Source organism: Astatotilapia calliptera, chromosome 8, assembly GCF_900246225.1.
Source record: "Astatotilapia calliptera chromosome 8, fAstCal1.2, whole genome shotgun sequence".
NCBI classification, from domain to species: domain Eukaryota; kingdom Metazoa; phylum Chordata; class Actinopteri; order Cichliformes; family Cichlidae; genus Astatotilapia; species Astatotilapia calliptera.
The window spans coordinates 22,877,601-22,905,022 of NC_039309.1; the positions used below are offsets into that span (position 1 = coordinate 22,877,601).

The following is a 27,422-nucleotide window of genomic DNA, read 5'->3' on the forward strand; positions in this document are numbered from 1 at the left end:
TCATGAAGAAGATTGTTTTAATTTTCATTGTAAGTGGGCTAAAGCAGTTAATTAAAAGTAGTCTAACATAAATGTAAATGCTGTAATTTGATTATTCTAATAAACATGTAACTTGGATGCTGGCGTGACCACAGTGCACACGTCTGCTGTTGCTCACAGTGGTCCAAGGGACGCTCAGGGAGTTTGTGTGTTCGCTCAGACACATGAAACATTACAGGGAACATTGCTCGCAAACACTGTTCACAAATCTGTCTAAATGTGTGTTAGTGAGAACTTCTCATTAGCTGAGATAATCCATCCCACCTCACAGGTGTGGCATGTCAAGGTGCTGATTAGACAGCATGAATATTGCACAGGTGTGTCTGAGACTGCCCACAATAAAAGGCCACTCTGAAATATGCCGTACATGTGTAGCACAATGACACACATGTCGCAAAACCAGTCAGGATCCGGTTCAGCTCATGGAAACAAAAGTGTTGTGTTTATATTTGTGTTCAGTGTAACAAATACTGAGACGTGTAATAATGTCGTGTGTTGTTCATCTGAGGACGCTGCAAAGAACCAGATTATTTTTATTATCCTGTTTGTCTGTTATGTGAACCTTTAGAGAGGATGTACCTTATAATGACTGAGTGTGTTTATCGCACTATGTTAAATGTAACTGTGAGCGACACGAGGCTTACTGCTCATGGTTACCTCATCAGTGGTGAAGTCAGCCAGCCTGATGCAAGAAACAGAAAGAAGAAAAGGATGAAAGAGCAACACACAGATGAAAAACAAAAACAGACTTTCTAACCGACAGAGCTGAAATCTGAACATGTCACCAGCTGCAGGAGGCAACGCTCTGAACCACGTCGTTCCTCCTCCAGATGGAGCTTTCACTGCCTATAGTCTCTTGACATACAATGGTTGGATTCTCCTATGATACTGTATCAGCTGAGCCTCAAATTCTTATGATCTCGAGCTTCTTCAGTCTCAGTGAATCCTTAGTTGGCTCAGATGCATCATCTGGTGTTTGAGTGTAACAAGGTGGTTGTAACACAAAAGGAGTGTAAACAGGTGAGTGTGGTTTGTAGTGTAAACTAAAGCAGCGTGTCTAACCAACCACATCTCCAGGGCTGAATCAGGTGACCACGAGCCATCGCTCCACAGCTGCTGAGGGAGCTACAACCCTCATTCAGCCTTTCACAGACATACGGCAATGAACTGTATGAACAATAAACTTTATTCATACACACAAATCCCTTTAAGGTTGTGTCAGCGAGGGCAAACGTGCCACATCAAATACATGGAGCTACAAGCTGTGGTGACCCACTGTCAGTAAGGGAGCTTTATTACACACACACAGCATCACAACAACAGTTACCTCAAGCTGCTTCTATGTTATAAGGCAAAGACCCTGCAGTTACACAGGAAACATTAGGTGACCGTCTGTGAGCGACAGTGGGAACCAAAGCCTCTAACATCCATCGATAGATGAGGGGCAGACGGACTGAATGCAGAGAGGTCTACTAACACATGTTGAGTGAAGAAGAAACACCCAGTGCATTATGGGGAACTTAGACCTATAACTTAGACCTGTGTGCCTTAGCATATGCTACTTCCAGGGCATAGCGCTTAGTTTCCGGTGTGATATTCGCTCCTTGTTCACGGTCGGGTTTTTCAACCAAATGGACGAATCCAGTGGCGATTTACATTTCTCGAGATGTCGAATGTATCTGTAGATGATGTTGATCGACTTGTCGATATTTTTTCCCCCCGCGCCTCAGAGAGAGACAGGATTCAAATTTTATACTTCTCAGTATTTGTATACAGCGCTCCCTCGTTTATCGCGGGAGTTACGTTCTAAAAATAAAATGCGATTGGTGAAATCTGAAGTAGCCAACTTTATTTTTTACAACTATTATAGATGTTTTAAGGTAAAACCCCTCACTACACACTTTATACACTCAGACAGACATGAACATTTTCACACGTTTCTCTCCTGTTTAAGCTCTCAAAGTTCAAACCTTCGTAGACAAATAAGTCCAGTATTACAGAAACCAAAGATCAAACCGTGTTTTCAGGTCCAGCACATGAGAACAGAGCAGCTGAGAGATAATTCAACATCAATGAATCATTAATGAATCAATGAATCAGCGATTCTGTACTGTACAGGAGAGACGGCACGGAGGAGATCAACAATAGTCTGCAGCCAATACGAAACAGCGAGGCCGCGTTATAGCGAGGGACCACGGTAATTTTGAAGGTACGTCACAACATACCCTTCGTAAATACTCATGCATAGAGACCCTTACCACGGTTTGTTGACATGCTGTGTAGGTGTGTACTTGACTAGCAGGGAAACCTTTGACTATTGTTCACCTGTAGTTTGAATGCTGAACATCTGCCTGTTTAAATCATAAGAACTGTCACTATACATGTAAATTAATCAGAATGGGTTTTTTTGTATGTAATTTGTATAGTATTTTTTTCTCTCTTATTTCTTTTCTAAATGTACTTGTATATTGTTCACATGTTGAAATAAATTACCAATCAATCAATCAATACAGAGATGTGCTTCTGATTCTGTAATGCAGTTCTGCTTGTGTTGAGTGATGTAAACCACCAATCGATCTGCACGCTTCAAACCTCAAAACTGATCATTTGATTTTTTTTATGACACAGCAGTGGTGAATGTTCCCACCTTCTGCTCTTTGTAACTTAACGCCATCTTTCTGTTTTCATATTTTGGACATGATTTTGGAGTCCATCTTTGCAGCAGCAATTGACCGCAAAGTAAAGCTACCGGAAATGTACAACCCTGCATCCGATATTAAAACAGGAAGTTAGCATTTTCTCGTGCACAGGGTCTATTGCAGACTAATTAAGGTTGCTGATCCAACCCTAACTATGTGCTTTATCAAAGAGGAAAGTTTTGTCTGTCTCCTGAATCCAAACTGGAAGCTGGTTCCACAGAAGAGGGGCCTGAAAACTGAAGGCTCTGCCTCCCATTGTACTTTTAAATACTCTAGGAACAACAAGTAGGCCTGCAGAGCGAGAGCGAAGTGCTCTAATAGGGTGATATGGTACTACAAGGTCATTAAGATAAGATGGGGCCTGATTATTTAAGACACAGGCATCGAACTCCAGGCCTCGAGGGCCGGTGTCCTGCAGGTTTTAGATGTGTCCTTGATCCAACACAGATGATTTAAACGGCTAAATCACCTCCTCAACATGTCTTGAAGTTCTCCAGAGGCCTGGTAATGAACTAATCCTTTGATTCAGGTGTGTAGACCCAGGGTGAGATCTAAAACCTGCAGGACACCAGCCCTCGAGGCCTGAAGTTGGCAAAGCCTTATTTAAGACCTTGTATGTGAGGAGCAGGATTTTGAATTTTCACCATCGTATGTAGAAAGACTCACAATACATCGAGTTTATTTGTTATATTGTTTGATTTAAAGTTGTTTCTCTGCATGTGTGGATTGGATGGGTTGTTACCAACATCTAGTGAGAATTTCATGTGAACATCACCTTTAGAAATATATGTAGACAATTGGTGATGCGTTCAATATGTTTTACGTGTGTGTGTGTGTCATAAACAGAGGTTGGTTGTGTTACTGAACTCCCTGACTGTGAGGACGCCCTGGGTGGGCTCTGGTGACAGACTGCCTGCTCTGCTGTTTGGACGATTATTCAGTTTTTTGTGTTTTTTCTGGCAGATTTTGATGCGCTCCTTGGTGGCGAGGTGGGGGGGGTGGAGTTTGGGAAGTTTCCATTCGGTGCCTGTGAGGAGCCAATAAGGTAAAAACTGATGATACTTTCTAAAAATTACAGTCACATGTTTTCTGCACACTGAGCAGTCGGTGTGACGGCTTTGTTGCTTATCACGTGGTCTTGGAGCCTCTTCATCATCATCCTTATCTGTGGGTCTGAGGAAGACTTACTTTGTTTGCTGTTACTGTGTTTCTGTTTTTCACTTTTGTAGTGAACTTCATCTCGCAACAACCTGGCCTCATCTTACTGAAGGCATAGTTGTGGATAATGACGTGTACAGGTAAGGCTGTGTGTGCAGTGTTCTGGTGTACTGTACTAAGAGCAGCTGCAATATACCAGCTAGTTCGTTTTGTTACCTCGCAACACTCAGCCTCACTGCAACTGCGTCACCAGCTGAGCCACGAGGAAACCGATGGGCTCAAATTGTGGTCATAAATATTTTGTACTTGTGAGTTCAAACTCACACACTGCTAGGGAACCTGAGCGCAGAGTTTTACACACAGTTTGTTGCTTTGTGTCTGTAAGACGACCTTAACAAAAAAAAATTGTAACTCGTGTAAATATTTTTTACAAACACACAAATTCTCATCTGTAGATGCACAAACATGAAATCTTCAGATATTCTGGCTTACAAGGTTACAAAGCTCACAACTACACATTTGATTTACAAGTACAAATGACCACAATCTGAGCCCATAGAAACCAGCACTAATCAGCCAGTGACCACAGCTGATGCTAGCGTGGGCTAAAGTGCACCACACTGAGTGATGAGGTACCCGGGCTAGAAAGACAACTCCAGTTTGAGGCGCATGTCCTCCTGACATTTGGTGTTTGTGTTAACGATCCAATGGAAAAGCTTTGATGGGAGTGAGCTGTTCACTTGCACTATAGCACACAAAACGCTGCGCTGAGCACTGAGTGTTGCATCCGTGTACACACTGCATTGCTTCATATTTCACTCGTAAAGTAGGAAATGGGTGGAGCAGTTTATTAAAAGGGTAAACGTACATGGGTTTGATTGTAAGGCCCAAACAGAGCTGGCACAGGTCTAACAAGCATGAAGGGACAAACTGAGTGTGACATAAGGAAATGCTTACATGTGTAATTATCTTGATTACTGGTGAAGGACTACGTCACATGTAATCAAACATGACTCATTACTTATAAAAACCCTTTAACTAAAAGTGTATCAGAAACTCTCCTCTACTGTTTACTCTGTTTATCACCCAACAGTGACCTCGACCCTCTTCAAGCTCCTCACTGGTCAGTTCGAGTCAGGACGGCTGAAAATCCTCAGTGTTTACTGGGTAAGTTAAACTGATCAGTGGGACACTCAGGGACAGAGACCATGATGCTTTGGGGCAGACCACAGAGGTTTTACTAGTCAGTACAGATTTCAAACACACCGCTACATACTACATTAAGGTCAGTGCATTAAGTGCACTGACCTTAATGTTGTATTTTTCTGGTTGCTAATACACTTGGATCCATTACAAACATACACATTGTTGTGTGATGTGTGAAGACTTTTTATGGCTTTGTTTTTTGTCCGAACAGCACAGAGGAAACTATTTCTAAGCTAAAATTCATGCATCAAATGATACGCAGCAGATAAGACGGATGTAATCAAGCTACCGATAGAAAGAACATAGTGAAGGACAAATAAAGTGTCTTTTTTTCCTCATTGTTCTATGTGTGGGCCTCCTACTTCCTCCCACAGTCCAAAGTCATGCAGTTAGTGGGGACAGGTTCATTGGGGCCCTAAATTTCCCACGGTGTGAATGTCTGTCTCTGTGTTTGCCCTGCGACAGACTGGCGACCTGTCCAGGGTGTGCCCCGCCTCTCATGATAGCCCCAAGCACTTTACATGTGATGTAAAGTGGACTTTTCTTTTGTTGCCACGTCCATGATTTAGAAAATGTTACACAGATGTTGTCCTGCTTCGCTGTGCTGAAGCGTGTGCTTCATGAAAAGTTTGAATAAGAAAATATCAGGTCAGTAACTGTTTGTGTTCCCTGTAGGTGAGGCTGTGACAGAGCTCTTTAAACTCTGCTGTAGGACTGAGTCTACAGAGGAGATTCCTGGAAGAGGATACGCTGAAGATGAGGGCAAAGGTCAGGTTCCTGGCTTTACTTGTTGAGTGACCATACTGCATTCTGGAAACGTGCGTAGCTTACTGGGAGATCTGGGCATCTGTGCTGACCCGGGCCTCAGCAATTGAACAGAAACTCTTGGATGTGTTTGTCGTCTGTAGAAAACAGTGATATCAGCTCTGCTTTGTCCAAGCTGACCGAGCCAGCAGCAACTGTGCCCATTTCCAAACTGTCTGTCTCCAACATGGTGCACAGTGCCCGGAAGCACATTCGCCGCCATCGACGCATCGATGAGTCGCCCCTTAACACCGAGATACTCAATTCTGTCCTTCTGGTAAGAGTTAATCATGTAACCTGTTTAAAAGGCATTAACTAGTCGGAGTTGACTAATACTTGACTGAGTTTTAATGGTTTCAGCTCATTTTATGAGGAAACTGATTCTGACAGAAGAGGTGTGGATCCCGTGTTAGGAGACGGTGAGCGTGATATTCAGAGCAGCAGAGACCTCGGAGCGTGTGGTAGTTTGACTCGTACTGATGTGGCTCCTCTGCTTCTTTTCACAAACAGTTTTTCCTTCCTGGTCACTGTTGAGCCCGTCACACTCAGCAGCTCGAGCTAAGACAGCCTTGAATCTTAAAACTACAGCCGTAATTGCATTTATGTCTTAGAGTGCTGGCCACAGATATTGATCCCATCTGACAGCAGCTCAGTAAAGCACAAGAGCGTCATCTTAAACAGGATATCAGGCAGCGTTCTTATTTTTATTGTCTACTTCTGGTCACATCCTGCTTTTGCCACTGAGCGATCAGCATCCTGTGTTTTATCATGAAGTGATGACTACGTGAGCTCCACTTGTTTAATTCTTCTAACATCTATAAAACAACAGAGTTTCTAAATGACAGACTTATTTATTTGTGTTTGTGTCTCAGTATCTGTTTCCAGATGCTGCTGTGGAGAAGTCTGACTTTAAGAATAACACTCAGCTGTCCAACTCCAGTGGGACATCGGAGCAAGAGAAAACCTCTGATTATGTATGTTTGCCTCTTCACCACTCGCACACTCAAGGTTACACTCAGGTCAGGTCCAATATAAGTTTCAGAGTGAAGACAGGCACAGTGCTGTCAGTACTTTGTCAGGATTTTTATTAGAATGTATTAAATTTGGTGTCCTGCTGTTTGATTTCATGCTGGTCTTTTCCCTCGTTGTAGAACCTTTTCCACCAGCTGAAGTCAGCCCCCAGTGACAGTCTGACCTACCGTCTGGCTCTGTGTGTGTGTCTGGTCAACTATTACTACGGTGGGCTGCGGGCTGTTGGACACCTCTGGCAGGAGTTTGTCCTTGAGTTGCGTTACCGGTGGGAAAATAACCATCTTATTTGTGGGTGGGTACCTCACAGGCTCGTGCTGCTTTGATTTTAAAGATGTCACACATATTAACATTTTCATTTTATAGCAGGTAAAATAAGTAGGGATGGGTATCGAAAACCGGTTCTTGTTGAGAACCGGTTCCCACTGTTTCAATTCCTTGGGATTGTTTGCCATTTTTGCAAACGATTCCCTTATCGATTCCAGTCGCCCCGAATGACGTCACCACATTGCGGAGCGTCATTTACCTGGCAGGAAACACGGCGCGTAAGCGGCTCAAACGCTCAAAAGTTTGGTTAGACTTTACGAGAACGGATGACAACAGGACAACTTGCAATACTTGCAAAGTGGATGTTTCATTTAAGGGAGGAAACACTACGAATATGCAAAAGCATTTGCTCACAAAACACGCGATGACCTTAAATGAATGTCGTGTTTTTAATTCCGCTCCGGACTCGTGAATCTCAACCCAGCAGCAGCGGTAACGTTTGCACGTCCTCTCCCGTTAATGCGGCAGGTAAATAATCAACAACAGTGCATATTATGTTAGCGCGATCTGCCTTATTACAAACCTGCCATTACTGTGCATTTAGTGACCATGATGAGACAGACAGAGTCTGGCTCAGATGCTGGCAGCTCTCGCTGCAGTCTACCGGCAGCGTCTCCTTTCAGGCCAGGATAGACGAATGTCACCGAGCAGTGACTAAGTTTGTGGTAAAAGGCTTGTACCCATTTGCCACAGCAGATGCCCCCGATTTTCGGTAAGTGAATGTGTTTAATTGTAGGCAGGGACATTACTGGATATTCTTGTGTAATTGCTACAGAATAATTTATGTTATACTTTGTTATTGCTACAGAAGAACATTTACAATTTTTTTTCCTGGGGACCCTGGGACACCCCATTGAAGAGCCGTAGGCTGGATCTCTTAAGATCTCACTGTTGGGTTTGTAAGGCCATGTTACTCCTAAATTTCTATCTTGTTCAAAGAGAAGATATAAAACAAAGTTCTAAGCTAATCGACCTTAGTGTTCTCCTTTTTTAAAAAGAATCGATAAAGAATCGAATCGTTAAACAGAATCGAAAATGGAATCGGAATCGTGAAAATCTTATCGATACCCATCCTTAAAATATGTATTGAACACGTCAGCAGTTCTCTAAGCAAATATATTTCTAAAGGTGCTTTGATGTGAAATTATCACCAGATGTCGGTAACACAGGGACATTAAACACACAGACATTTATTTATTACTTTATACAAATGTTGGTGATGACAGTTCATGGCAGCGTCTGTATGGAGAAACCAGTCCCATCATTGCTCATGACTTTGACCCACTCACCACACAAACAGTCTCTAAATCCCGAATGCTCCGTGGATCCTTCCCACAGATTCGGCTCAGGTGATTGGCTGGGCCGTTCCAGCAGCTTTACTTGATTCCTCTGAAACCAACAGTTTCCATTGGCTGTGTTTGAGATCATGGTCTTGCTGAAACATCCATCCTTGTTTCATCTTCATCATCCTGGTAGATGGCAGCAGATTTTAATCAACAATGTCTCCATTCATCCTTCCTGGAGTTATATTTAATGTCTCAGTCCCTTTTGCAGCTTGTTATAAAGTTTTTATGCATAACTTTTCTAAGCAATCACACATTTTTTTGGGAACATCAAAATCATAATGCTCCCACCTCCAGACTTCAGTGTTGCTGTGGTGTTTTTGGGATGAAGCCACCCAAACACGGTGTGTTTACAGCATTCAAAGAGTTTTGCTCTTAACAAAGGTGGTCGCACTTTTCTCCTCTCCTCCTCTCCCTTAGCTTCCCTGCTTAGCCTCTTATGTCCTTGTCTTGTCTCGTGTTTTTTGTATTACTTTTCCCTGGAACACTCTCTCACAGTCTGTTCTCTAAAACCTAAAAGAGGAATTATGGATTGGATCAACTGGTCCCTAAATGCAATTGACACCCCTTTCTCAACGAGAAGTTTGGGCTCGGGTGAGCCTGAGTGCTGAAGATATCTACCTATTCGGAACCATGGTAACAGGGTCCTGGCTGATCGGAGCTGGCTTGGCCCTGACTTATCGAAGAATTAAGAAAGCGGAACCAGCTGTTCAAACCCCCACAAGGCTGCCCGCTGGGATTCAAACGATGGGAAGAGGCGTGAGTTTCTCAAAATGAGCTCATTGAGTGCAGCACGGATAAGATCTTGGAGAAGCTTACGGCTGCTGTGAATACTCAGAATAAGACTTCTGAGTGCAAATTGGATCACATCTTGGAGAAGCTCACTGCGGTCGTTGTTAACTTGTTATTTTCTGTTATATTGCGAGAGTACTGTTGCCCGCGAAGGGTTGTTGTTGGTGTGGAGAAAAATGGCGTAACAAATAAAGCACTTGGAGTGAGACTACGACGTCGTGTCTTTTGAGTTAACAGTCGTGAGTTCTCAGAATCGGCTCTCTGAGCACAAGAATGACAACATCACGGAGCGCAAGTTTGATAACATCATGGAGAAGCTCACGGCTCTCCAATGGGAGATTGAGAGACCAGTGTCGGAGTGTTAGAACAGCTTTGAAATTCATATGAGCTGTTCGCACTAAAGTAAAAACTTCCATCACTTATGCGGATACCCCTTCGGCCCCAGCTGTGGGCTCAAGGCTGGGGCCGAACAACAACTCCCTGATAACGACTGTGTTTAGACTGTTCTTCCCACTCCATGCAAGGCCACCTGGGTTGGCTGGAAGACTGTTTACTTAGCCTGGCAGGGAGGAGGACACTGTCTCAGCTGAACTCTGGACACGCACACGCTTACACAGACATATATACACATGCAGATGTACACTCCTCCCCCCTCCAAACGCCTTCGACGCTTATTCCCCTCCGATGCTGACGGTGGATCAAGGAGACCAGCGCACGCAGGCCCGGATGTACTGTCTACACTGGCTGTCTCTCACCCTTTACCCATCCCTGTTGCTTGTCATGTGTTTCTTTCGTGTATTAAGAGTGTTTTCATTTGCAGAGGTGTTTTTTCTGTTCTCAAACTGATCTCCCTGTTGGAGCTCAGTCTGGGGGGAGTTATTTTTTTCTCCTTATCTTTCCTCATGTGGTGCATTTTCCATTGTTACACCTCTCTGACCTGTCTTCCCCATGTGATGTTTGTGTCATGTATGTATGGTCAGAAGGGTAAGATGGCGCTGGCAAAGGTCGGCAGCCTTAACCCAATTTCCATCGGGGTCAGCCTTCAGGATCAATAAAGTTTTATTGAATTGAATTGAATTATGTGACCAAACTATATTAAAGTTAAAGCGTATTGTTGTACCTATGCATTACACTGGAGCAGAGCTTACATACATTCTTACCTGCTTACACTCATCATTCATTCGTCAAACTGAATAAAATAGCAATAAAATAGGGTTGCTGCAGCTCAGGCGGTAGAGCGGGTCGTCTACTGATCGGAAGGTTGGTGGTTCAATTCCTGGCTTCCCCCAGGCTGCATGCCAAATATCCTTGGGCAAGATACTAACCCCAAATTGCTCTCCGATGCATTCATTGGAGTGTGCGCGTGTGTGTGTGTGAGAGAGAGAATGTTACTTAGAAAGCACCTAGAAAAATGTGCTTGTGTGAATGGGTGAATGCACAAGTTGTGTAAAGTGCTTTGAGTGCTCAGAAGAGTAGAAAAGCGCTATATAAGAACCAGTCCATTTACCATTTAACCAGGGGAGTATTGCACTGGTTGGATGGCAGCAGCCATGGAGGGAGGGTGTAATTGTCCCGTGTTATGCTGGTGTTTTGTATTAGATGTAAGCTTACATTTGGCAGCATTAGTGAACATTCTACTGAATGTTACACAGGACTGTCTCAGGTAGGAGGGAGGCTCACTCGGTCCGTTCACTGAGCTTAGTGTTCAGTGATCGATGGTCCAGGGGAAAAGCTGTTTTCTTAGCCTGGCTGTCCTGTTTCTTGAACAGGTGCTGTCCAGGATGAGATGAGATTTGATTGGCTCTCCTGAGACAGCGAGTGCTGACCATGTCCTCCAGGGAAGGAAAGGGACAGGCACTATTCTTCTGTGCTGTCTTAATGACCCACTGAGCAGTTAGCATACCAAGCTGTTAGCAGTAGGTGGGGACACACTATGGTGCTGTGGTAAAAAAGCCACCAAGACTTTCTTCTCCAGATGGTTCCTCCTCCTCCTCAGCATCCTGAGGTGGAGTCTTTGACTTTGGACCATGAGAGGTCCTCAGCTACGTGAGTCCCCAGGAACGAGGACACTCGCTGAACACAGTCTGCTTGATGTGGAGAGGAACGTGTTTCCCTCTGCTGAGGTCACATCTCCTTAGTTTTGATGGCGCCGAGCAGACGGTTGTGTTCATTGCAGCAGCCTGTCAGGTTTTTAACCTCCTGCCTGTTCGCCGTCTTCTCCACTGATGATTGTCGCATCATCAGCAAATGTAACGATGGTGTTAGAGGGGCAGGTAGGTGTGAACTCATGAGTGTACAGGAGAGCAGGCAAAGACGCCTGTGGATACTTTATGAATGCAGATGATAATATTCTGCCAGCGTTTCACAGACTTGTTCAGCAAACTTTAAACACACTTCACGCTTCTCTTTTTTTCTGTGGCTCTTGCACACATATTGTTTTCTTTGAAGCAGTCGTACCTGCTGATTCCAGGCCTTTCTGTGGCTCTTCATAACTGGGCCTTGACTCTTCTGATAATTCTTTTCACTGGTCTGTGTGAAATCTTGTGGGAAGCACCTGGTCGTGGCCCATTTATGGTGAAATAATATTCTTTCCACTTTACCAAAAGTGCGCTGGAACCTTCAGTAGTTCTACTGTGACCACTGCCACCAGCATGTTTTGCAAAGGTCTTGAGAGAGCTCGTTGTTTTTACCCATCATGAGACGTTTCTTGTGTGAAACCTGAATAATGAGACCATCAGTTGGGACTGAACCAGCTGATATTTGATTTGATATTAATTGGCGAGGTCTGTGACGAGTTACATGACTCTTTGGTGGCAGGACTCCTGGGCTGGAGGTGCGAGTCCCACTGAGTCTGTGGATGTTGTTGGACTGTCCTGGTTTCCCACCTCGGGATAAGCAGACTACAGTAGCGGTTTCCCTTTCTAAGAAGTGGGACTAGGGGCTGTGCTTGAACTTGGGAATGATACTCCAAAGCCTCCCTGGAAGTCTGTGACTGGGTCAGTTCGTTAGTTGAACCTGAGGTTGAGGATATATTTTCAGCCCTGCAGCTCCTCTGCCTGCTGTCAGATGGTGACGGCATACAAAGTATCTGGTACCACTGTCCTCTGTGTGCTGCTGTTGGTCCATCAGCTGTGGAGAGAGTGAAGAATAAGTGATAATGAAAAGTTGTTGTTCTCGTTGAACTCTGTTATTGCTGCTTTATTCGTGGCCAACACTCAGCAGATATTGGCATCAGCCGATTTCAGTCGGGATCTCAATGGAGTTCATGGAAGAGCAGAACCTATTTGCAAACATTTGTGGAAACACATTTTGAGACCAGAGGAGATGGATTTGTCAGAGCGGGGGCCCCCAGGCTGTGGAGTGCTTTGCCTCCATCATTATGTTGCCTTGATTGCATTTACAGTGGGGCAAAAAAGTATTTAGTCAGCCACCGATTGTGCAAGTTCCCCCACCTAAAATGATGACAGAGGTCAGTAATTTGCACCAGAGGTACACTTCAACTGTGAGAGACAGAATGTGAAAAAAAAATCCATGAATCCACATGGTAGGATTTGTAAAGAATTTATTGGTAAATCAGGGTGGAAAATAAGTATTTGGTCACCTCAAACAAGGAAAATCTCTGGCTCTCACAGACCTGTAACGTCTTCTGTAAGAAGCTTTTCTGTCCCCCACTCGTTACCTGTATGAATGGCACCTGTTTGAACTCATCATCTGTATAAAAGACACCTGTCCACAGCCTCAAACAGTCAGACTCCAAACTCCGCCATGGTCAAGACCAAAGAGCTTTGGAAGGACACCAGGAAAAGTATTGTAGACCTGCACCAGACTGGGAAGAGTGAATCTACAATAGGCAAGCAGCTTGGTGTGAAAAAATCAACTGTGGGAGCAATCATCAGAAAATGGAAGACATACAAGACCACTGATAATCTCCCTCGATCTGGGGCTCCACGCAAGATCTCATCCCGTGGGGTCAAAATGATCATGAGAACGGTGAGCAAAGATCCCAGAACCACACGGGGGGACCTGGTGAATGACCTGCAGAGAGCCGGGACCAAAGTAACAAAGGTCACCATCAGTAACACACTACAACGGCAGGGAATCAAATCCCGCAGTGCCAGACGTGTTCCGCTGCTGAAGCCAGTGCATGTCCAGGCCCGTCTGAAGTTTGCCAGAGAGCACATGGATGATACAGCAGAGGATTGGGAGAATGTCATGTGGTCAGATGAAACCAAAGTAGAACTTTTTGGTATAAACTCAACTCGTCGTGTTTGGAGGAAGAAGAATACTGAGTTGCATCCCAAGAACACCATACCTACTGTGAAGCATGGGGGTGGAAACATCATGCTATGGGGCTGTTTTTCTGCCAAGGGGACAGGACGACTGATCCGTGTTAAGGACAGAATGAATGGGGCCATGTATCGTGAGATTTTGAGCCAAAACCTCCTTCCATCAGTGAGAACTTTGAAGATGAAACGAGGCTGGGTCTTCCAACATGACAATGATCCAAAACACACCGCCCGGGCAACAAAGGAGTGGCTCCGTAAGAAGCATTTGAAAGTCCTGGAGTGGCCTAGCCAGTCTCCAGACCTCAACCCCATAGAAAATCTGTGGCGGGAGTTGAAAGTCCGTGTTGCTCGGCGACAGCCCCAAAACATCACTGCTCTCGAGAAGATCTGCATGGAGGAATGGGCCAAAATACCAGCTACTGTGTGTGCAAACCTGGTAAAGACCTATAGTAAACGTTTGACCTCTGTTATTGCCAACAAAGGTTATGTTACAAAGTATTGAGTTGTATTTTTGTTATTGACCAAATACTTATTTTCCACCCTGATTTACCAATAAATTCTTTACAAATCCTACCATGTGGATTCATGGATTTTTTTTCACATTCTGTCTCTCACAGTTGAAGTGTACCTCTGGTGCAAATTACTGACCTCTGTCATCATTTTAGGTGGGGGAACTTGCACAATCGGTGGCTGACTAAACACTTCTTTGCCCCACTGTATTTTTATAAACAGCAGCTTGAGACTCATTTATTTAGCCTGGCTTTGAACTAGATTTGTGCTGTTTCATATTATTGTGAAGCACTCTGTGGTTCTTATCCTGTGCCATATAAATAAAGTCAAATGCTGGATGTCTGTACTTTGTCCAGCTTCAGCTGTCCAGCTGAGCAGACACTTTAGAATCAGGCTTTGGTGTTGTTGTCAGTCATGTTGGATCTCCGTCCGTCTCTAATAACAGACAAATGACCAAAATGTAAAAATCCAACTCCAAGCACATAATACCAGGCACAAAAGCCCCTGCAGTGTTTGTGCCGTGCTCTAACTAAAACTTTGCTTGAAATTGTTTAAGCAGTATTTGTTTCTCTGTTAACACACTGGTGTTCACTCATATCCATCTCTGTGCTTCCTAATCTGCAGGCTGGCAGGTGGAGCTCCTGATCTTCGCTGTTGTCTTTTGCATCAGAAGTTCCAGGTAGCCACACAGTGCAAGGACTAATTGAACGATTTAAAAGACAAAAAACAACATCATGCACATTTGTAGACTTGCAACTTTAATTCCAGTGGTTTATCAAAAGTGTTGTGTTAACTTTGATAATTGGAACGATGTTTAGGTGATAAAGAGAAAAATGAATTCTGAGAGCTGATGCTCAGTGTGATACAGCATCTTCAAACTCCCAAACACCTGTTTATGTCGTGTTGTCTGTTGAACACAAGTAGCAGTGTTATGTTTCCATGTGTGAAAAGAGTTTTTGTTCCTGGACAGATGCTGAATTGTTGTATCGAAAGGAAGAAGGCCAGAGATGAATCTCACAAGGTACCCGAGGGGAAAGAAAAGGAACACAGGGTCTCAGGTGCCTGCCAGAAGAGCCGCCAAGGACCAGAGTGTGCAACCAGTGCTTCCAGTTCAACAAGAGAGATGTCTCAAGGAAAATCCTGGGACTCGTGGAGTGACAGCGAGGAGGAATTCTTCGAGTGCCTGAGTGACCAGGGCGAGACTGAGGCGACACAAGCTGAGGGCAGAGCTGAGGGCAGGCTGCACCCCCACAACAACATGACTCTGCTCAACTCTGCAGAGCCTCTCTATGTTCCCGTCACACAGGTCAGAGTCACTGCCTCACTGTGCAAACACATCATATGCTGTTATTTATTCCAAATACAGCATGTTGAAAATAATAGTCGGGTCACATGGGGTGGAGCCTATCCCATACCATAGGGCGAGAGGCGGGGTTCACCCTGGACAGGTCGCCAGTCGCAGGGCGAACACAGAGAGACAGACAAACATTTAACCCAGGGGTGGGCAACTCCAGGCCTCGAGGGCCGGCGTCCTGCAGATCTCACCCTGTGTCAACACACCTATTAGAATTAGATGATTAGTTCAGCCTCTGGAGAACTTCCACGATAAGGATAAGCTTTATTTGTTGGTTGCCTGCAACTGAGATGACCTAATCGACCATAGATACAATGTACAAACTTAACATTGGGGATACAGGTCAGGCTAACTAGCAACAAAGGATAGCCCTAACCCAAGACACGTTGAGGAGGTCATTTAGCCATTGAAATCAGCTGTGTTGGATCAAGGACACATCTAAAACCTGCAGGACACTGGCCCTCGAGGCCTGGAGTTGGACACCTCTGATTTATGCTCTCATTCACACCTGTGGGCAGTTCAGAGTCAGAGTTAACCCAACCCCACTCGCTCCATGTTCAAAGACGTGCAGCTAATAATTAGAACTAAAAGAAAGCGGTTGTAACAGTACAGAGGCGGCCTTTGTGTGACAAAACCATGAAAGCAGATCTCATATAAGTGGTTCACAGAAATGTCATTAACCTCAGCTGAAGCTGACTGAGTCTGATATCTGTGCGTCATGTTTCATTTTCAGGAACCTGCTCCAATGACAGAGGACCTGTTAGCAGAGCAGTCAGAGGTACTGACCAAACTGGGCACATCAGCTGAAGGTACCCACCTGCGTGCTCGGATGCAGAGTGCCTGTCTGCTATCTGACATGGAGTCCTTCAAAGTGAGTCGGACACACTCTGGGTCAGCTGTCTCCTAAGTTTCTTAGTGCTTCCTGTCTAACATCCACACTTAGGCGGACACATCGGAGAGCAGCTTGGGGTTAGTATCTTGGCTAAGGATACTTGGCCTGCAGACTGGAGGAACCAGGGATTGAACCACGACCTTCTGATCAGTAGATGACCTGCTAATGAGCTACAGCCACCCGTTAGCCTTCAGCATTAGCCACATGTTGTGGAAGTTTTCCATTAAATAAAGCCTGCAGACGAGCGGTAGCTAGCATTCTTTAATCAAAACAAAGAACAGAAAACCAAGCTTGGTGGAGAGCCTGCATGACCGCGGGGCAGACGGTCAGCAGAGTCTCCCTGAGCCTAGCATGGCTCTCAGTTAAAAACCTTCTTCAGGAACAAAAGGCAGTGCACCGCTGTTTCACACCTTAAGGTTCACACTCCCTCGCTGCCTCCCAGAGTCCTCGAAGAGACAAAAGATTCTTCCTGTGGAGTTCTGCTTCCCCCCAACTTCCTTACCAGACTCCCACCATCTGTCTAACTGCATGAGTGTGAGACATGCTAAAATCCAGTGGCACCAAGGCATCATACAATAACATAATATGAATAATACATAAATAAAATAAATTCTTATACACACATTAGCGTCAGTGTGCCCTCGAGTTGCTACATGTCTGCTAGTTTTACTGTTCAGGATGTTTTGTGTGTGTGTGTGAACTGCCTGCAGTGAACATAACTGTGCAGTCACACACACACACAGTAGTCACAGAGAGTACCGCTGTGGTAGGGTGACCATAAAGAGGACACTGGGCCCAGTCATGAAGAACTTTAAGAATACTGTTAGCTTAAAGAAAACGACGTCTTCTCTGTGCAGTTAATGAATGGGATATTAATAAAAAATGTCATGTAGGCTATTACAAGTAAACTAGTGTGAAATAAGAGGACTGTTGATCAGCCTACGCTGTGGAAAGCTGTGACTCTGTCACTGACACGTGTGGCATGATGGATGCAGTCATGCTGGGAGAAGCTACGTGAGTGCAGAAACCTCTGATCACCAGACGATCACGTGGTCATCAGTTTTCAAACAGCTCATTGCAGTTTTATAAATCATCTTCAGAGGTTATTTGAACCTTGTCTTTGCAGAGACCTGCAGACCTGAGGCAGTAATGCAGTGATAATGACCAGCACACAGTGTAAGTCATGCTGCAGCTGCCCTGAATCTACAGTGTTGGTTATTCCCACCATGTCTCTATGTTTCTGATCCAGTGTGGACGAGCTCTTTATTCAGTCTGAACTGGTTTTAAAACTAAAATACAATTGATTTGTTATTCATAGATTTTCAGATTTACTCTTACACAAAAAAGTAAAACATTTTTGTTGCCAGATCACACGTATTTACTTCCAGTCCTGAACAGAAGGAAATCGTTTTGATGCCTAAATGACATTTTATGTTCAGTGACAACCTGGTGTGCTTGGATCCATGAATGCAGTGGTGTTGTGAGTGGGCCCTGCTCGAGTCGTCAGTGCCAGCATGAGGTGTCAGTGAATATATTTACACATTACTTCATTTAAAGTACGAGTTTGTGTCTCTGTCCACAGGCAGTCAACCCCGGCTGTGTCCTGGAGGATTTTGTGCGCTGGTATTCACCTCGGGATTACGTAGAAGAGGAAGTGGTCGATGAGAAGGGCAACACGATGGTGACGGGGACACTCAGTCCCAGGATGAAGATCCCAGGCAACATGTGGGTGGAGGCTTGGGAGACTGCCAGGGTCACACCTGCACGACGCAAAAAAAGACTTTTTGATGACACCAAGGAGGCCGAGAAGGTCTGAAGCAGGTCGTTCGTTTTGCCGCATGCGTGTTTTTAAGCCAAACGTGTTTACTAAGTGGATCACAAAGTGTTTTCATGAATGTTTCTGCTGATTTTCAGGATCAGCTTCTGCCATGGGACCGTTTTGGCTCATGTATGTTGGAGAAGTCAGTTTAACACAGATCTGTGCTCACAGACATGTTGAAGCATTTTCACATGTTGATGAAAAAGGATCTGATGCTGTCACACACGATGTTTAACTGACACACAGCAGCTCTCTGTGGTGTGATGGTGTTAAATGAAGAACAACTTTAAACCAGCTTCTATTAATGATCCGGTCGGCTTTATGGGAAAGGGACAAACAGTAACTGGGGTTAGTTGTTTCCTCACCCAAAGAGGGTCCTGGATTTGGACCCGGGCAGGTCCCTGCCAAGCGTTTGCATGTTCTTCCTGCACATATGAAAGCAGAGCTCGGAGCTCCAGTTTGCACCATCACTGAAAATGTTGCCTGTCTTTTAAAGACATTGTTTATCCAAAAAGAGAAAGTTAAAAATAATGCTCACTGATAGTCTTATGACAGATTTAAAGATCTGGGTATGACCGGTCCCTCTGTGAATAACCATCATAGAGAAAGGTCACCGTTTATCTGGAGTCTTCTTCAGAGGCAGCCTGTTGGCTGTGCAAAAATATTCTGTTGATCTGAAAGAGCAAAAAGAAAACAGAAGCCAGGAAGACTAAACTTTTTGGGGGTTTGTCTTTAGGTTCTGCACTACATGGCGATGCAGAAACCTGCAGACCTGGCCCGTCACCTCCTGCCCTGTATACTTCATGCAACTATTCTGAAGTTGAAGGAAGAAGGTAAGTCCTCACCGTTTGGTTGAAAAACATGTTTATATGAAATAAAATCAGGGAAAATAACTCTGAGCCCACAGCAGGTAAATTACAGTAAGACCGAAATACAAAAAACTAAAGATATTAAAATAAGTACTAAGAAAATGAAATGCAACCCGAGATGTTAATGCAGAAAAAAAACCAGAAGCTGCATGAATAAAAAAGTAGAAATCTTGGACGCTGCCAGCATAATGCACAGGCTTTTGACGGGGCTCGCACACAAACACAAAGCAGATGATGAAGCATCACCAAATATGTTTCCAAACCAAAGAAGATAAGATGAAGCATACCTGCGCAGCGGTGGGTGATGAGGAGAGGCCGCAGCGTGTCTGTCTTAAAGTGCAAGTTTGTGACAGTTTAAAGCTTAACAAGCTAAGACGCCAAATATCCAGAGCACAAAGACAAGTCAGAGGGCTTTTTCAGACACACACTTCTAAACCGTCGTGCACAACAGTGTCTCTGCTAAAACTGCGTCTGTGCTCTGCCCCAGTAAAGTTGCCTATCGAGTGCTTAATGATAAGGTGCATGCTAGCTGCTTTCCTCTGCAGGTGGATGAAGCCACTGATAGTGACAAAGGAATGACTTCTGCAGACAGGCTCCTGGCAGAGCCACTGCAGAGGAACTCTTTACAATCACTGACTGTGAAACGTGAGGACTGTGTGGGGACGTGCAGACGGGGGCGCGACGGCTGGGAAACGAGGAGGGCTGCAAGTGGACGCACTGTATGATACACGCTGGCGTCTACACAGCTCAGTCCTGAGCTGAGTGATGTAATGACTGATTGCATCGACACAGTCATTACATCAAAATACAACCCCTTTTTTCCGGCACTGAAGCGAAACAGGCTCCACCCACACAGCCGTTCTGTATCACAGCTGTGATGCAAAAAGATTTGGGCACCACTGGTATAGAGTGAATGGAACCCAGAACCTGGAAGTGTCCAGTGATGTGAGGGTAAAGGACGTCTCACTGTGTACTTTGGTGCACAGATGAGTTTGTGGTCGGTTCAGTGAATGCAGCCCATGAGCTGCAGAAAAAGCCCAAATCCTGAGCCCCCCAAGATTTGGGCTCAAGATGTGTTCTGCACTGCAGGCCCTTGACGACTCCATCAGGGTTTGGGCCAGTTTTGAGCTCTTATAAGTATCAGAGATGGACACGTGATGTTTTCAGGGCTGCGTAGGCATGATGGGTAGAACATGACCCTGGTGTTAAAATGCAGGTAAATGTGATTTAGTTTGTTTACTCTAACTAGCTACCCAACCCTCACTGTGAAAGGAGTCTGGAAAGTTTCCCCAACATGAATTTCTTTCAGTCAAGTTTTCTCCAGTAATGATCAGAAATCAGATAAAACCCACTCTTTATTTTATTCTACACACAATAAATTGATAATTATTCCAGGATACAGAAAAGTCTAGATTTCGTCTTCAGACTGTCACATCTGGAGCAGGGCATAATTTGATTTGGTTTTTAGAAGAAGCTAAAGATCTTTCAGTCGTGTTGCTGTTGTTCCCTGACACCTGCAGTGCAACCATTAATTTAGCTAATGAGAGTTCACGTATAATTATAACAGGTCTTAGTTTCTGGATCGTCTCTAAGTTGACGGTATACTGCTAAGACCAGTTCTGAGTCTAGAGACAGCCAATGAGAGACACTAGTAAGGACATCACTGAGGAGAGTTTTCTAGTACTTTGGAGAAACCTCAATCAGCTAACGTCCTGCTGTGATACTCAGACCTTTTCTCTAATTAAACCAGAAAGCTAGTTTTCATTTATTCTGTAATATCCCAGAATGTTTCAGCAGGTCAGAAATGCTTTGGTGCATATCCAGGTTGTATGCAAATTAATTCTGATTAAGTCTGGACTACAAAATACAAAACATAGCTTGGACACAACAATAATGTCCTCGTTTCACTTCTTTAAAAAATGTATTTTGATCTTATGACACTTACTAAAAGCTTTACTTCCAGAGGTTGACAGAGACGCTCCGTGCTGATAACACGTGAATGTGTGAAGGTTTGGATCATATCTATCTAATAGACTCCAGTTTGTGCATGTAAATGGAGAGTCCTCTTCACACACTGAGGTTAGTTATGGAGTTCCACAGGGTTCAGTGCTAGGACCAATTCTGTTTACATTATACATGCTTCCCTTAGGCAGCATCATTAGAAGACATAGCATACATTTACACTGCTATGCTGATGACACCCAGCTCTATCTGTCCATGAAGCCAGATAACACACACCAATGAGTTAAACTGCAGGAATGTCTTAAAGACATAAAGACCTGGATGGCCGCTAACTTTCTGCTTCTTAATTCAGATCAAACTGAGGTTATTGTACTCGGTTATTGTAGATGGCCCCGCCCCTCCCTGAGCCTGGCTCTGCTGAAGGCTTCTTCCTGTTTAAAGGGAGTTTTTCCTTGTGCCAAAGCACATGTGGGTATATTCCTGGACAAAAGGCTTAGTTTCTATTTGCAGATGTGTTCTGTGATCCTCTGAAATAGCTGGATTAATTAACTCCAATAATAATCCATCAAGACTTTGTGGATATGTTTTAATCTCTGTAAAGATTATTATAAAATGTTGTGAAGGTTTTGTTTATTTCAAAAGGATCTGTATTAGTAAGATAATAGTTTGCAGGTTTACTCGATTTTAGGCTTTTTCTCATGTTAACAGTAATTGAGGTTACAAACGTGGCAGGTCTTTCTTTTAATCACAGCTTTCTGTCACTCTGGAAACACTGTCATTTCTTCTCTTTCAGAGTCTGCTGAAGATATTCCATCAGTGCAAAAAACCATTCAGCAAGCTACAGTTCAAGCGAGCAAGCTCCTGCAGTCCCCCAACCAGGACTACAAGAAGTTAGAGGTCAGTGAAAACTCGACCGGACTTTCCACAAATAATTCAGTTTAAAAGAAAGTATCATTAGATTCACCCAAAAAAGTTTTGTTTTTAATACATTATTGATTGATTGTTAACTGTGTTTTTGTTGTAGTTGAGTATGTGCTGTACATGAGGTGTACGTAGACTGGACAGTGTGCACCATGGCTGAGAACTTGGCTGATAATTATTATGACTGTTGATGGTTGAACCATGAAAACAGGGGTGTGGTGCAGTGGGATTGTAGTGGGAGCTGGAGTAATAAACTCCAGTGCTTCCTCAGTGATGGCTAACTTTTTTCTAAACCTAGGTAATTCCTTCGGCTGTTCCCACCTGGGCTCAAAGCTTTTATACTCTGCTGATATCGGATGTGTTTATCAGTGATCGAAAACAGAGACTGAGATTGTTATTATTGAGTTTGATCACACGTTAGGTGCATTAAACACCTGCTTTAATACTGTCCTAAAGTCTGAGAACAATCATCACTTCTTCACATATAAAAATGTTCTTCTCACTAGCACTCAGTATCCATACAGCCCCTTTTCTTTGAATAACACTGTACAGCTGCACAGCTAAACCCCACCATGTTATATTTGCTTGATTGGACAGTCTTGTTGTGTAAAAGTATTCTTGGCTTTCTCAAAGTACATTTAAGTATGCCATGTATCCACTGTGACTCCAAACACGCCTTTTACACCCCGAGACTCAGCCTATAACGTTCCACGTAGGAAAAACCACGTACAGTGGGGCAAAAAAGTATTTAGTCAGCCACCGATTGTGCAAGTTCCCCCACCTAAAATGATGACAGAGGTCAGTAATTTGCACCAGAGGTACACTTCAACTGTGAGAGACAGAATGTGAAAAAAAAATCCATGAATCCACATGGTAGGATTTGTAAAGAATTTATTGGTAAATCAGGGTGGAAAATAAGTATTTGGTCAATAACAAAAATACAACTCAATACTTTGTAACATAACCTTTGTTGGCAATAACAGAGGTCAAACGTTTACTATAGGTCTTTACCAGGTTTGCACACACAGTAGCTGGTATTTTGGCCCATTCCTCCATGCAGATCTTCTCGAGAGCAGTGATGTTTTGGGGCTGTCGCCAAGCAACACGGACTTTCAACTCCCGCCACAGATTTTCTATGGGGTTGAGGTCTGGAGACTGGCTAGGCCACTCCAGGACTTTCAAATGCTTCTTACGGAGCCACTCCTTTGTTGCCCGGGCGGTGTGTTTTGGATCATTGTCATGTTGGAAGACCCAGCCTCGTTTCATCTTCAAAGTTCTCACTGATGGAAGGAGGTTTTGGCTCAAAATCTCACGATACATGGCCCCATTCATTCTGTCCTTAACACGGATCAGTCGTCCTGTCCCCTTGGCAGAAAAACAGCCCCATAGCATGATGTTTCCACCCCCATGCTTCACAGTAGGTATGGTGTTCTTGGGATGCAACTCAGTATTCTTCTTCCTCCAAACACGACGAGTTGAGTTTATACCAAAAAGTTCTACTTTGGTTTCATCTGACCACATGACATTCTCCCAATCCTCTGCTGTATCATCCATGTGCTCTCTGGCAAACTTCAGACGGGCCTGGACATGCACTGGCTTCAGCAGCGGAACACGTCTGGCACTGCGGGATTTGATTCCCTGCCGTTGTAGTGTGTTACTGATGGTGACCTTTGTTACTTTGGTCCCAGCTCTCTGCAGGTCATTCACCAGGTCCCCCCGTGTGGTTCTGGGATCTTTGCTCACCGTTCTCATGATCATTTTGACCCCACGGGATGAGATCTTGCGTGGAGCCCCAGATCGAGGGAGATTATCAGTGGTCTTGTATGTCTTCCATTTTCTGATGATTGCTCCCACAGTTGATTTTTTCACACCAAGCTGCTTGCCTATTGTAGATTCACTCTTCCCAGTCTGGTGCAGGTCTACAATACTTTTCCTGGTGTCCTTCAAAAGCTCTTTGGTCTTGGCCATGGCGGAGTTTGGAGTCTGACTGTTTGAGGCTGTGGACAGGTGTCTTTTATACAGATGATGAGTTCAAACAGGTGCCATTCATACAGGTAACGAGTGGGGGACAGAAAAGCTTCTTACAGAAGACGTTACAGGTCTGTGAGAGCCAGAGATTTTCCTTGTTTGAGGTGACCAAATACTTATTTTCCACCCTGATTTACCAATAAATTCTTTACAAATCCTACCATGTGGATTCATGGATTTTTTTTTCACATTCTGTCTCTCACAGTTGAAGTGTACCTCTGGTGCAAATTACTGACCTCTGTCATCATTTTAGGTGGGGGAACTTGCACAATCGGTGGCTGACTAAATACTTTTTTGCCCCACTGTATGTGTATAAATGTGACAGTCTTGGGGTCTCATGCTGTCAGGATTGAGCAGACAGTTGTTCTTGTCCTGTGTGCAGGATTTCATTAACCAGCTGCTGAGCATGGAGACAGTCATCACTCAAGCTCGCTCGCTCAAGGCCAAGTTCTCCATTCCTGAGGACGACAGCGGAGAGGCTGCTGATGAACTGAAGAAGTGAGTCGCAGAGTTTGAGCTGCGCTCACTGACAGCTTTGTTTGTGCTGTTGGTGACATGTAACCGTCTTCACCGTCACTATAGATAGTTTGTCAGTAACAGGTTGTCACGATGAATCTGTTAACGTTTCACAAAGACGCTGTCTGAAGGATCACAGTCAGTTCACACGTTTCACCTTTCACCTTGTCACGCCTGCAGTTAGTGCAAAACGCGGCGGCGCGATTTTTAACCGGTAGTAGGAGATTCGATCACATCACTCCGGTTCTGGCTTCCTTGCATTGGCTTCCCATTGATTTTAGGTTTCGTTTTAAGGTCCTTTTATTGGTTTTTAAATCTTTAAATGGTCTGGCTCCTGTGTACTTATCTGACTTGCTGAAGCCACATGTTCCTCCTCACTCGCTCCGTTCAGCTGAGCAGCTGCTGCTGTCGGTCCCTAAGTCGCGGCTGAAATGCAGAGGAGACCGTGCCTTTTCAATTGCGGTTCCGATGCTCTGGAATAACCTTCCCCTCCAAATTAGACAAGCGTCATCAGTGCAGGTCTTTAAGTCCAGATTGAAAACCTATTTTTATTCCCTGGCTTTTAACTGTAGGAAACTGACACCTTCTTATTTATTTTATTGTATGTAATGATTTTATGGTATTTTTAATTTGGTTGTTATTTTGATCTGTGTTGTTCAGCACTTTGGTCTGCCTGGTGTGTTCTTAAAGTGCTATACAAATAAACGATGATGATGATGATGTTTCTTTCTCGCTCATGTTGGTGGTCTTATTTATAGTTTTGGTGTCTTCAGGTTTTACATGTTCTTATTTAAGTGTTTTGTTTTGTGGGAATATTGTAACATTTCCCACATTGTGTGTTGTCTCTAGGTTTGTGAGCTCCCTGCTGGAGGAACCAGAGGTGGTAGTGACAGGAGCAGGCCAGGGCCTGGCTGGCAGTATAATCCACAGACTCTTCATCAGTGCTCAGAGGGTAACTCTCACTCTCCGTGTCCTTCCCACGTCTTGCTGTCAGTTTCATGTATACAGTCATGTATTTGTCATCTATAGAGACATCTTTAGAGGTACACACACACACCAGTCAACCACTTATTCAATATCAGCATCAAGAATAGGTCGGTGTCCCGGTCCTAGAACAAGACATGAAGTCAGCGCTGTTTTATTTATATATGCTTCATGTAGATGAAACTGGAAGGACGTGGTCAGCACTGATGTAAAGATGCGGTGTTTTCTGTCAGTGTCAGGAGAGTCTGCTCTATTGTAACGTTGTTTCTTCCTGAAACACACAATTGCTGTGCTGTGAAGCACGTTCAGAGCTATAAGAACCAGTCTGTTTAACTATCAATGAAAAATGAAGAATTATCAGTTTGACTGTGTGACAATTCTGCAGGAACAAAGTTGTGCAGCTCTCTCCACAGTGGAGCAGATCTCCTTCCTGTCTTTGACGCTTCTTTTTCTCTTTCTGCTGTAACAACTATTAATGTGCATTTGTATATGTTTACAGTGTTAGCAGAAACAAAGCTTTGGTGGCCGTGACTCCAGAGATGGAGCCGAGTATCTAATCGAATCATCGGTTTGTTCTTTAAGCCTTAAACGTGTCCATGTGCGCCACACTGGATCCCAGATTGACTCTGATGCATCAACTGGAACATGAATCCAAAATCCTGCTCCTTCAAGGTCTTAAATAATCAGGCCCCATCTTATCTTAATGACCTTGTAGTACCATATCAGCCTATTAGAGCACTTGGCTCTCGCTCTGCAGGCCTACTTGTTGTTCCTAGAGTATTTAAAAGTACAATGGGAGGCAGAGCCTTCAGTTTTCAGGCCCCTCTTCTGTGGAACCAGCTTCCAGTTTGGATTCAGGAGACAGACAAAACTTTCCTCTTTGATAAAGTTGGATCAGGAACCTTAATTAGTCTGCAATAGACCCTGTGCACGAGAAAATGGTAACTTCCTGTTTTAAGATCGGATGCAGGGTTGTACATTTCCGGTAGCTTTACTTTGCGGTCAATTGCTGCTGCAAAGATGGACTCCAAAATCATGTCCAAAATATGAAAACAGAAAGATGGCGTTAAGTTACAAAGAGCAGAAGGTGGGAACACTCACCACTGCTGTGTCATAAAAAAAATCAAATGATCAGTTTTGACGTTTGAAGCGTGCAGATCGATTGGTGGTTTACATCACTCAACACAAGCAGAACTGCATTACAGAATCAGAAGCACATCTCTGTATAGTGACAGTTCTTATGATTTAAACAGCATTCAAACTACAGGTGAACAACAGTCAAAGGTTTCCCTGCTAGTCAAGTACACACCTACACAGCATGTCAACAAACCGTGGTAAGGGTCTCTATGCATGAGTATTTACGAAGGGTATGTTGTGACGTACCTTCAAAATTACCGCGGTCCCTCGCTATAACGCGGCCTCGCTGTTTCGTACAGATTTTTTTTTTGTGCAAGTTTGCATGCTTTTATTTTTTTTGCGCACAGCGCTTTGTGTTCTGCGTCCTGATTGGCTGCAGACTATTGTTGATCTCCTCCGTGCCGTCTCTCCTGTACAGTACAGAATCGCTGATTCATTGATTCATTAATGATTCACTGATGTTGAATTATCTCTCAGCTGCTCTGTTCTCATGTGCTGGACCTGAAAACACGGTTTGATCTTTGGTTTCTGTAATACTGGACTTATTTGTCTACGAAGGTTTGAACTTTGAGAGCTTAAACAAGAGAGAAACGTGTGAAAATGTTCATGCCTGTCTGAGTGTATAAATCAAATCAAATCAAATCACTTTTATTGTCACATCACATGTGCAGGTACATTGGTACAGCACATGTGAGTGAAATTCTTGTGTGCGAGCTTCACAAGCAACAGAGTTGTGCAAAATACAAG

General features: G+C 44.1%; 1 protein-coding gene across 1 annotated transcript in view; it reads left to right on the top strand.

Annotated features, from left to right (window-relative positions):
- The first annotated feature begins 817 nt into the window (after positions 1–817).
- Positions 818–27,422, top strand: part of rab3gap1 (RAB3 GTPase activating protein subunit 1) — a 32,621-nt gene continuing 6,016 nt past the window's right edge. Inside the window, exons 1-16 of the mRNA XM_026178658.1 lie at positions 818–908; positions 3,702–3,783; positions 3,968–4,036; positions 4,990–5,063; positions 5,778–5,870; positions 6,011–6,183; positions 6,779–6,880; positions 7,058–7,230; positions 14,818–14,872; positions 15,164–15,499; positions 16,281–16,418; positions 18,022–18,249; positions 18,995–19,091; positions 21,883–21,986; positions 24,421–24,536; positions 25,404–25,506. Coding sequence (XP_026034443.1) covers positions 818–908; positions 3,702–3,783; positions 3,968–4,036; positions 4,990–5,063; positions 5,778–5,870; positions 6,011–6,183; positions 6,779–6,880; positions 7,058–7,230; positions 14,818–14,872; positions 15,164–15,499; positions 16,281–16,418; positions 18,022–18,249; positions 18,995–19,091; positions 21,883–21,986; positions 24,421–24,536; positions 25,404–25,506 — 2,034 coding nt within the window. The remainder of the gene's footprint in view (positions 909–3,701; positions 3,784–3,967; positions 4,037–4,989; positions 5,064–5,777; positions 5,871–6,010; positions 6,184–6,778; positions 6,881–7,057; positions 7,231–14,817; positions 14,873–15,163; positions 15,500–16,280; positions 16,419–18,021; positions 18,250–18,994; positions 19,092–21,882; positions 21,987–24,420; positions 24,537–25,403; positions 25,507–27,422) is intronic.